We start from the raw sequence: 12,946 nt of genomic DNA on the forward strand, positions 1-12,946 counted from the left end.
GATGTACCGTATATACTTGAGTATAAGTCGAGTTTTTCAGCACATTTTTTGTGCTGAAAAACCCCAACTCGAATTATGCTCGAGTCATTGTCTGTATTATGGCAACTTACATTGCCATAATACAGACCAGGACCGCCGGGCTCATTACAAGCCCGGCGGTCCTGTTGGGGGCTGGCAGAGAGCTGTAACTTACCTTTACAACAGCTCCTGTCAGCTCCCTTCTCTCTCTTACGGTCCGGTCAGCTACTACTGCAAGTCTGCGCGGCACTCACACCGCGAGACTTGCAGTGGAGGAGAAGGGAGCTGACAGGAGCTGCTGTAAAGGTAAGCAACAGCTCTCTGCCAGCCCCCCTCCTACACAGCCCATCCACTGGACCACCAGGAAATGAGAGCCGCCCTCCCTGGCTGTGTATCAAGCAGGCAAGGGGGACGAAAATAAAAAAATGTAACAATACAAAATAAAAAAATATTAATAATAATGAAAAAATGCCCCCCCCCCACACACACACACACACACACACACTGCATTCATACACGCACACACTGCATTCATACACGCACACACTGCATTCATACACGCACACACTGCATTCATACACGCACACACTGCATTCACACACACACTGCCATTCATACACACACACTGCACTCTCACACACACTGCATTCATACACACACACACACACTGCACTCATACACACACACACACACACACACACACTGCATTCATACACACACACACACTGCACTCATACACACACTGCATTCATACAAACACACTGCATTATACACACACACACTGCATTCATTATATACACACACTGTAAATAAATATTAAATTAATATAATTTTGGGGGGGATCTAATTTTATTTAGAAATTTACCAGTAGCTGCTACATTTCCCACCCTAGTCTTATACTCAAGTCAATAAGTTTTCCCAGTTTTTTGGGGTAAAATTACGGGTCTCGACTTATATTCAGGTCGACTTATACTCGAGTATATAGGGTACTTGAAAAAAATGTAGGGGTTGGTTTTGGATTCTTTGGCTATAAATTTCTCATGTTCTAGTTGAGCCACTTTAATTGCCTTCTTGCAAGCATTATTGGCTTCCTTATATCTTATATAGGATGCCTCTGATTTGTCAGATGTAAATGCTTTAAATGCCCATGTCTTATTTTTAATCTCTTGTTTTACTTCTCTACTAAGCTATATTGGTTTCAATGTGTTCCTTTTATAGTTATTACCCAATGGTACATGTGGAGAAATGTACATTTCTAATATATGTTTGAGTTTCCAATTATCCTCAGTGTTTTTTTTTGTTCACTAAGGAGTTTATGCCAGTTGATATGTTGTAGAGCTTACCTAATCTTTTTGAAATTGTCTTTTTTTTTAATTATACATTTTAGTAGACCCCACGTGTTTTTGCTTTTTTGAGTTTATTTCAAAGATTATCATATTGTGATCAAAATTTCCGAAATGCTCCCCTACTTGAATGTTGGCCAAAAGACCAACATTGTTTTTATAACAAGATCCAGACAAGCATCCTTTCTAGTAGGTACTTGTACCAGTTGTGACATGGTTTCATTTAACACGTTCAAAAACCTGATTCCCCTTGCTGAAGTATTAGTCCCTCTATCCCAATTTATGTCCGTGTAATTAAAATCTCCAATAATTAACGTGTTACACTGATTTGCAGCTTTCCCAATTTGCTCTAACAGATGTTCTTCCTCATTAATATTTACATTAGGTGGTTTATAAGATATCCCAACCAATAATTGATTTCCCTTCCTTTGCCCCAAACAGATATCTACCCATAAAGCTTCCACATTTTCCTCGTAACACTCCAATGGCTTAAGATTTGACTAACTCCTGGTTGACAAACAAACATACCCCACCACCCTTTTTGTTTTTCCTATCCTTCCTAAAAAACATGTACCCATTTAAGTTAACTGCCCATTCATGTGTCTCTTCCCACCATGTTTCTGTTATGCCTATCATATATTGTTTAGTGTATGTTATTGTCTCTAGTTCCCCCATTTTGTTATATAGGCTCCTTGCATTAGTAAGCATACATTTATTATAATGAGTCATTTGTACTTTTTGTGAATTTTTATCAATATTACATACCTCCTCTGTTCTGAGCTTGCCCCTCCCCTCCATCTCCAACCTCTTCTACTGAGCTAAAGCCCATCTCCTTTCTATCCTATCTCCATTTTCTAGATTGCGATGACCTCCCCTCCCCCCCCCACTACTAGTTTAAAATCTCCTCCAACCTTCTAGCCATCCTATCCCCCAGCACAGCAGACCCTCCTCCATTTAGGTGCAATCCATCACTGCTATACAGGTTGTACCCAAGCGCAAAATCGGCCCAGTGCTCTAAAAACCCAAAACCCTCTTTCCTGCACCAAGACTTCAGCCATGCATTGGCCTCTCTAATCTCTCACTGCCTTTCTGCTGTAGCGCGTGGCACAGGTAATATTTCTGAAAATATTACCTTGGAGGTCCTTTTCTTTAGCTTCCTTCCTAGTTCCCTGAACTCATTCTTTAAGACCTTCCATTTCCTCTGACTTTGTCATTGGTATCAATATGGACCATGACAGCTTGGTCATCCCCAGCCCTGCCCAATAATCCCTACCCTCTGTCAGCAGCATGCCGGACCTAAGCACCCGAGAGTCAGCAAACTGTCCGGATTGAGACGATCAGAGTGGCAGATTACCCTATCTACTCTCTTAATAATAGAGTGCCCTACCACCACAACCTTTCTAGCCTTCCTCTCAACCCCACCTGTACTAGAGGGGCTGTTCCCACGGCTGTTAGAAGGAACAGCTTTCTGCAGTACAGCTACTCCTGAGCTAATACTCCCAACTCAGCTATGTGCCTGTTCACCAACTGTCTCATCTCCTCCCACTCCACCTGCCCCCACTAAACTCTGCTCAGTGAGCAGAAGACTCCTCTCAGGATTATCAATCTCCCTAGTGTTGCAATTTACCTCTCAAGATCTCCAATCTGGGCTTCCAGAAGAGCCACTCGCACCCCCCCCCCCCCCCCCCACCGAGGTATGGACCCTGGACAGACACTGAGTAAACCTCACAATCTTGGTAGCACTCATCCCCAGTTACCAAAAACACGAGTGAGAAAAACAATGTTTTACTCCTGTTGTTACAACTCCTACTTTAAATAGCCTACTTTCAAGCAAACAGTGAATAGTATTTGCATTAAAAAAACAGATACAGTGGAATGTGTGTGTGCAACTGCAAAACAGATTTACTTTGATGTTTCTTTTTTGTGTGTAACTATTTTAATGCTTTTTAAAATGTTTGACAGTAGAAATACTTAACAATGGCTTGCACTCAACAAAGTAAAGGGTGAGAAAAGCACTATAATTGAAATTACAACTTGTGTTTCATTCTGTTCTTTATATATTTTTATGCACATGAAAATACACCATTATATTATGCATTTTAAGGCTTGTTTAAAAATATGCAATAAATTAAATATTTTAATTGTAGTCATTAATAGTATTTCTTCTTCCTCCTGAATGGAGTCATTTTTCTTTATCAGTGCAATACAATGCATAGCTTTAAAAAAAGAATTCTATTCAATGTGGCTTTCATATTTTACACTTCAAGGCTTTGTACTTGCTACTGCAAGGCATTCTTGTGGTACAGGATATGGCAGGGAAGAATCAAAGGGCAGTGTTGCCAGCTGACAAACCACATTAGTTACTTTACATTTAATGTATATGAAATGTGGGTTTTGAACAAGGAAAATCTGTGTTATATTATCTCTGTGCAATAATGCATGCATTCTTTAACACTCACATATTGTGGCATATATTTATACCAGTGATGATACATAAGAATAGTAACATTTATTCCCAGGACATAGTTAGACACATGACAAATCACAGTGTATTCTTCCTAGTAAAACATTTATTATTACATGCCAAACGTCTTTTATTTAAACATTTCAGCAAGCCAGGGATTATTTTTACGGTTGTTTTTATGAACATTATTTTTCTATCTTTACATTGTATATGATTTTTTTTTTATTCTTAAAAGGGGGAATGAAGATATTTCTTGCAATAGCAGTATACTGTGTATTTTTAAACACAGACCCTGTTAAATTGTTTCTATATAGTCTTTAAAAAGTGACTGTAAACCACGGTGATGTATGATATCAATGCAATTAAATGTATTCAGTAATCTATGTTGGCCAAGAAGTAGACCCTCTCTTTATCTCAAATAAGTGCTGGGTCTAAACATTGTGGGCTAAAAAGGGTTCCCCTATAACTGTATACCGTATTTATCGGCGTATAACACGCACTTTTTTCCCCTGAAAATAGGGGAAAAATCGTGGGTGCGTGTTATACGCCGATATCCCATAATTACTTACCTGTCCTGAAGCGTGGGCCGGCTTCACAGCTTGCACCGCGGTACAGGAACTTTAATTTCATGTTCCGGTTTCCGGCGGGACTGAAAGGAAGTGTGCACAATAGTGTGCACACTTCCTTTCAGTCCCGCCGGAAACCGGAACATGAAATTAAAGTTCCTGTACCGCGGTGCAAGCTGTGAAGCCGGCCCACGCTTCAGGACAGGTAAGTAATTATCGGAGGGGAAGTACACTATGGGAGGGGAGGGGGAAGTACACTATGGGAGGGGAGGGGGAAGTACACTATGGGAGGGGAGGGTGGGGAGTACACTATGGAGGGGGGGGAAGTACACTATGGGAGGGGGGAGAAGTACACTATGGGGGGGGGGGAAGTACACGAGGGGAGGGGAGGGGGGGAGAATGGGAGGGGAGGGGGAGAATACTATGGGAGGGGAGGGGGAGAATACTATGGGAGGGGAGGGGGAAAATACTATGGGAGGGGAGGGGGGGATAATACTATGGGAGGGGAGGGGGGAGAATACTATGGGAGGGGAGGGGGAGAATACTATGGGAGGGGAGGAGAGGGGAGAATACTAGGGGAGGGGAGAATACTATGGGAGGGGAGGGGAGGGGAGAATACTATGGGAGGGGGGGAGAATACTATGGGAGGGGAGGGGGGAGAATACTATGGGAGGGGGGGAACACTATGGGATGAGGGGGGAATACTATGGGATGAGGGGGGGGGAAATACTATGGGAGGGGGGAAATTCTTCAATTTCTTTCTAAAAATGAGGTGCGTGTTATACGCCGGTGCGTGTTATACGCCGATAAATACGGTATATTCTGGTGCACATGGCAGCTTAACCTGAAGGCCTACAAGGATACAGAGCCTTCCAGATATGCTTTATTGTTGCAATTCATTTCTTATTACTAGGGTAAGTCGGGACAAACTTGGCACCCCCAGTAATACTACAGATTTCTTTGTGGCCGAGTTTCCAACATTGGCAAAGTGACAGAAAATAATGTCATCATACTGCAATTGGAGCTTACATTTTCAATGTGTAATTAATGTAATAGGTTAATATATACTTTATGCAACATACTAAACAGTATACACTTTCCACTCCTCTAGGCATCCAACCAGACCTTTGACATACCCCTCACACTATCTGGAGCTGTAGTCTTGCGTCGCAGATTGAACTATGAAGAAAAAACTCGCTATTTTGTCATTGTCCAAGCAAATGTAAGTACACCATTGTTTTATTGTATTGTGCCTTTGTATTTTCCTTTGCTACTGCTCAACTACAAAAATGAAATCAAGAACATTTGTTTGAAAGATCACACATACACTCTTGGTTTGTGAACACAATATAATACTTAGTCCCACTTTACTGTTGAGACCCCCTCCCCCCCGACCCAACCCTTAGTCAAAATCTGGATAGATTCAAACCTGCTATCCTTCCTCAATATTCCGCTTACATACTATTAGATTCCTTGTTTGCTGGTATGCTGATCTTCTTCCCTTTGTCTTGGATCATGTTCTATGCATGCTAAGGGTCCTATAATATTCCTTTTATATCCCGTCCAAGCTGTAATCATTATTATGCTGCTACTCACGGACTCATCCTAATGCCAATTAAAGCAGAATCTTTACTTCCAAAGAAGTGCCTGTTTCTTGTTCCTTTAACCCAGTAAACTATAATTTAACTTTTTACTGGATTGAATAATGAAGATGCAAGTAAAAAGGCTTGCTTATCTCTTCCGCTAATCATTGTTGCAGTGAATTCACAAAGCTCAGATATATAACAGAACAATGATGTATATGTGTGTATGCGCACCTGGCATTTTCTCCAGAGACATATGTGCACATGCGCCGTGTGTTCAGAGCTTAAAAACTTGCCTGCAAAGCATGCAAATGAAAATATGAACAATGTTAACCCTTTAAGTCCGGAGGGCGTACTATTACGTCCTTTTAAAAGCGGCTCTAAACGCCGCCGGACGTAATAGTACGCCCTCCGGTTTTTAGTAACTTACCCGGTCGCTGGCGGTCCCACGCCGGCGATCGCGGTTCGGGGGACTCCCAGGGAGCCCCCCCGCGGCACATCTTCCTCCTCCGGTGCCTCCCGGTCATGTGAGAGTGAGGTCCTTGCGAGGACCTCACAATCACATGGCCGGTATAGCTGCCTGCTGCATTGCCAGCAGGGGGACCAACTGTAATGACAGTTGGTCCCCCTGCTGGCTGAAAATAAAATAATAAAATGTTAAAACAGTGTAAAAAAAAAAAATTATATACTTAGATCATATATATATATTATATATATATGATCTAAGTATATATATACACATATACACACATACACATACACCGTCTAGGTGTATTTTAATATTAATATATATATAATTATATATATATATTAATATCAAATTACACGTAGACTGATACTGATTAAATATATATATAATTATTGTTATATATATATTTATAAATAATATAAAAAAAATAATATGTAAATACGTAAAAAAATTAAATAAAAAAAATAATTAAAAATAAAATATAAAAAAATATATAGATGTGTTTTATTTCGTTCTAACTGTATTCTGATATTAATATATATATATATTTATATCAAAATACACTTATAACGAAATAATATATATATCTATATACATAAATATATACGTATATATCACTATATATATACCTATATATAAATAAAAATATAAAAAAAAATATATATATATATACGTATATATACACATATGTATATATATACATATATTAATTCTACACATATATTTATGTAATAATTTTACATAATTAGGTATCCTAATTAATTACAATTAGCGGGACCTGCCTGACCACCCATGCCGAAAGTATAGGGAATTTAATTTGCTAGCACTATAGTTAACCCTATAACTTTCCAAGACACCATAAAACCTGTACATGGGGGGTACTGTTTTACCCGGGAGACTTCGCTGAACACAAATATTAGTGTTTCAAAACAGTAAAATGTATTACAACCATGATATCGCCAGTAAAAGTGACGTTTTTTGCATTTTTCACGCACAAACAGCACTTACAGGGACGATATTATTGCTGCAATACTTTTTACTGTTTTGAAACACAAATATTTGTGTTCAGCGAAGTCTCCTGAGTACAACAGTACCCCTCATGTACAGGTTTTATGGTGGTTTCAAAAATTACAGCGTCAAATATAAGGCTTGTGTTTAATTTTTTTCACATTAAAATTCGCCAGATTGCTTACGTTGCCTTTATGACCCTATGGTAGCCCAAGAATGAAAATTACCCCTATGATGGCATACCATTTGCAATAGTAGACAACCAAAGGTATTGCAAATGGGGTATGTCCAGTCTTTTTTAGTAGCCACTTAGTCACAAACACTGGCCAAAATTGGCGTTTTTTGCATTTTTCACACACAAACAAATACAAACGCTAACTTTGGCCAGTGTTTGTGACCAAATGGCTACTAAAAAAGACTGGACATCGCTTATTTGCAATACCTTGGGTCGTCTACTATTGCAAATGGTATGCCATTATGGGTGTAAATTTATTTCCTGGGCTACTATACAGTCTCAAAGGCAACGTAACCAATCTGGCGAATTTCAATTTCAAATGTAACACGCTATATTTGACCCTGTAACTTCCCAAAACACCATAAAACCTGTACATAGGGGGTACTGTTTTACACGTGAGACTTTGCTGAATACAAATATGTGTATTTTATTGCAGTAAAAGCAAACAGTATTATGACATTGACAGTTAAAATGTCATGAAGAACGAAAAAAATCAAAAAAAATCTTATTTTCTCCCATTTTTTTCATATTAAATTATGTTTCATAGCTAAATATTTGATATTAAATGAAAGCCCTGTTTCCCCTGAATAAAATGATATATAATAAGGGGGGGTGCATTTAATATGAAAGAGGTGAATTACGGTTGGACAGACATATAGCGCAAATGCCAGGTTTTGTTTACGTTTTGTTTCGTTCACAACTTGTACATTTGGCTGCGGTGTTAAGGGGTTAATGTTTTAGCACAACAAATAGCTAATGTTTACTAGGCAGATAGGTTGTGTTAAAATGAAACACTGTGTTATATGTAGTCGTTCGTCTAGAATTAAAAAAAGCATTAAGCAGGTTGAATGAGATGTAAGCACAAATTGATACATATGCAAAGAAGGTCTTTTTTAGATGTACCTTTTCAGACATGTATGAATATATATTGTGTATCAATGTTTTGTATTTTGTTAGCTCAATTATCTGGGCAAGGTTCTGAACTTTGATATAGTAGCGGATCTGTGGACTTCCTGTATGCAATTTCAAACTTCTAAAAAGTCTTGCTTAAAAAAGTTGGACAAGCCATACTATTACATTCAAAATCACAAGTTCCTCTTTTTTTCTAGGCTCATAGAGATCCCAAGGTTCTCCTTGTCTTTTCAATTTGTTAGGGACAGCTGAAAGCCCCAGTTCAGTAGTTTATAACTAGTTAATATCCTTTCTTGTAGATTGCTTTGTTTTCATCAGAGCCGCTGTCTCATTACTGTCTTGCATACTCTACTTTGAGTTCTCACTTTAGAAATATATGGCATGTAATTCCCTATTGCAATCTATAGGCTTTCTATGAACGGATGCAAATTATTTCTGACTGGTCTTTATATTATGCAGAATCCAGTGCTAAAAATAAGACTTGTCAACTACAATCTATTTGGAAAGAATTGGGGATATTTCACAATAAATTACATTTTACAGCAGTGGCACTTTGTTCTTTTCAACAATTATTCATTGAATCCAACTTAAAATATATTATCAATCATTATAGATGTACTCATGCATTATAAACAAAAAAATGTCCATGATTATAGCATTGACATAATATTTCCTCACCCCTTTTGCAATTTTAATTCTGGACAATGTTTTGCCTAGAATATTTGAATACTATATAATGTTCAGGAAATCATAAAATATGCAATTTTCTTTCAATTTGATGCTAGCAAATTTTCAAATGCTAGGCAGAGAATACGAGCAAGAAAATGGTAAGCAACCTTGGTTTGTAGTGGAGCAAACTGTGAATCAATCAGTTAAGAATTAATTTAAATCCCCTAAACACAACTTCCTTTTCTTGAAACCATATGTATGTTCATTTGGTTTTTAGATAATTCAGCGCTAGTTTTCGATATGTTGTTCAGCACTCAGCAGCAATTTCATTAAATACATATCTATATATATATATATATAAATATATATTCCTGGTGCACCTTATCAATTTACAAATAAGAAAAATAAATAAACAAATTACCTTTTTTTCCAATGCTGAGTCTCCCTTGGTGCTGCGTGACATCCTGTTTGGGCAGCATCATCCTGGAGTTGTGCCTCCAGGATGATGGGCCATTCCTGGAGCATTGTGGAGCGTAGGTGCATGCATGGCACTCACCGCAATTTAACTATGATTCCTCCATAGAGAATAATTTTATTTAATGAATTTCGATGGCCGACCATGACCGCACTGTGCATACAAGTATGATGTCACAATATGTTATGAAGAAAGATTCCCTCCTCTCAGACCCTGAGAACTTGGAGGCATGGCTTGAAGCTGACTTCTAATTCTTCTAATTAGTTAAATATTGAGTTTTGAGGGGTAGAACAGAGGGCACAAATGCAGGCATTAATAACAACAATAATTCATTGAGCTGAAATAGTCTGTGTGCCTATAGTGGTCCTTCAATGTCAAAGTTAGATTACCGTATATACTCGAGTATAAGCTGTCCCGAATATAAGCCGAGGTCCCTAATTTTACCCCAAAAAACTGGGAAAACTCATTGACTCGAGTATAAGACTAGGGTGGGAAATGCAGCAGCTACTGGTAACTTTCTAAATAAAATTAGATCCTAAAAAAATTATATTAATTGAATATTTATTTACAGTGTGTGTGAATGAGAATGCAGTGTGTGTGAATGAGAATGCAGTGTGTGTGTATGAGTGCAGTGTGTGTGTATGAGTGCACTGGGAGTGCAGTGTGTGTGTATGAGTGCAGTGTGTGTATGAATGCAGTGTGTGTGTATGAGTGCAGTGTGTGTGTGTATGAATGCAGTGTGTGTGTATGAATGCAGTGTGTGTGTATGAATGCAGTGTGTGTTTATGAGTGCAGTGTGTGTTTATGAGTGCAGTGTGTATGAGTGCAGTGTGTGAATGAGAATGCAGTGTGTGTGTATGAGTGCAGTGTGTGTGTGTATGAGTGCAGTGTGTGTGTGTATGAGTGCAGTGTGTGTGTATGAGTGCAGTGTGTGTGGGTGTGTGCAGTGTGTGTGTATGAGTGCAGTGTGTGTGTGTGATGCAGAGTGTGATGCAGAGCCTTGGTGGGGGGTGGGCATTTTTATTATTTTGTTATGATTATTTTAATATTAATAGTTTTTTTGTTATATAATTTTTTTTAATTATTATTATAATTTTTTTTTTTATATTATTTTTTTATTATAATTTTTATTTGTTTCCGTCCCCCCTCCCTCCTTGATACATGGCAGGGAGGGGGGCTCTCACTCCCTGGTGGTCCAGTGGATGGGCACTGTGTAGGAGGGAGCTGGCAGAGCTCTTACTTACCTCTCCTGCAGCTCCTGTCAGCTCCCTCCTCCTCTGCACCTCTGTCAGGTTACACTGTAAGTCTCGCTAGAGCCGCACTATGACCCCGCGGCTCTCGCGAGACTTACACTGGGAGCTGACAGAGGTGCTGAACGGACCGGCGCGGAGGAGGAGGGAGCTGACAGGAGCTGCAGGAGAGGTAAGTAAACGCTCTCTGCAGCCCCCACAGCCCCCTGTCTGTATTATGGCAATGTAAATGTAAATGTAAATGTAAATTGTAAATGTAAATTGCCATAATACAGACAGTGACTCGAGTATAAGTCGAGTTGGGGTTTTTCAGCACAAAAAATGTGCTGAAAAACTCGGCTTATACTCGAGTATATACGATATACTCTGTGTGTTAAAAGTAAGAGGATTAAGGGGGCGGAGCCTGCGCTCGAGCTGAATGGCCGCATAGAGACAGAGCTCCCCGGCTAACGGCTGAAAAAACAGCACATACAGCGGCTAAACAGCACGAAACCTCTCGGCAATGCTTGTGTACCCACCATGTCACAACGGGGGGCACGGAAAACGTCAGAAGCCAAAGAGAAGCACTCCTTCACAGCCAAACCGGCTAATCCAAAGGCCGCGGTGCACGCGATTCAAGATGGCGACGGCAGTGGAGAAGAAGAGGATCGCGACAGGCCGCAATCCCCTCACACTATCCATATTCAGGGGGAGCAGATCCAGAAAATGCTGGATGATATGGCGATCAAGATCCAATCCACGGTGCAATCCGCTATTGCAGATCTCCGCCGCGACATTATGGAACTGGGCTCCCACACAGCCCACATGGAAGGCAAAATGGCGGACTTCGCCGAAGCCCACAGTAACCTAACAGCAAAACTGGAAGAATTAGAAGACCGGATTGATAGACACGAGCTAAAAGCTATGGATCTAGAGGATAGGTCGCGGCGCCAGAATTTGCGGATACGAGGGGTCCCTGAAGATGTCCCACTGACAGATCTAATGGCATACCTCACAGGTCTGTTTCAAGCCATGACCCCCGACATACCAAATAACATGTTTCTTATGGACAGAGCCCATAGAGTAGCGAAGCCCCAACACTTACCGGCGTCCACTGCAAGAGATGTACTAACCAAACTTCACTATTACCATGTTAAAGAGGCCCTTCTCCGTTCCAAACGACCGACACACGACCTGCTGGAGAAATACCAACACATCCAAGTGTATGCAGACCTATCCGCAGAAACACTCCGACGTTGGAGAGCTTTCCGTGATATAACCTCAGAATTACGGAATAGAAAAATACCTTACCGCTGGGGCTTCCCGATAAAACTCCTGATCTCGAAAGAAGGTAAAACTCATGTTGTCTCGGACGAGGTGGCGGGCATCCGCCTACTACGAACCTGGGGCATTGGAATGGAGACCCAGGCTGGAAAGCCCAAACGACAAGCAGACACTCAGCCGGAATGGCAGACGGTCAAACATACTAAACCTTTCAAGACGCCGACGGGTAAATGAAAGCGTTAAGCAGAGCCCTCTCGACCCCTAAGGATCCAAGCCTCGGCACGGATCATCATGAACTTTAAAGCTACATTGGTCCGAGTGAACAGTGCATCTATATGCATAACGGACTCTGGTCGGATATGGGCGATATGTAAGACTATTTCTGTATGTAACGGTTGTCTAAGAAATTGTATGAAGAGTAGAAAGGGGGGTCTGACTACTCACCGGGTGGGAAAAAGAGACGGGACACTATAATTAGGGCGCAGCAAGACCGTGTTCCCCACAAGGCCATCAGTAGGCCCAAGCCACATCAAGCCCAACTCCCTATTAATAGCCGAAAGGTGCATAGCCTCTCATCCCCCCTCCCCCCCTCCCTTCCCCCGCCAGTATAGATGATGTCCGACGGGCTTGCAACAAGGCCACGGAGGACGCCGCATACATAAGGTCACATATGCGAAACCGACAGGTGGAT

At 40.5% G+C, this 12,946-nt stretch overlaps 1 protein-coding gene across 1 annotated transcript in view; it reads left to right on the forward strand.

Moving 5' to 3' along the window:
- The window catches only part of PCDH15 (protocadherin related 15), a 1,410,242-nt gene that overhangs the window by 519,714 nt on the left and 877,582 nt on the right, over window positions 1-12,946 (forward strand). Inside the window, exon 7 of the mRNA XM_063435339.1 lies at window positions 5,503-5,613. Within this exon, the coding sequence (XP_063291409.1) occupies window positions 5,503-5,613 (111 nt within the window). The remainder of the gene's footprint in view (window positions 1-5,502; window positions 5,614-12,946) is intronic.

Source organism: Pelobates fuscus, chromosome 10 (assembly GCF_036172605.1).
Source record: "Pelobates fuscus isolate aPelFus1 chromosome 10, aPelFus1.pri, whole genome shotgun sequence".
NCBI lineage: Eukaryota > Metazoa > Chordata > Amphibia > Anura > Pelobatidae > Pelobates > Pelobates fuscus.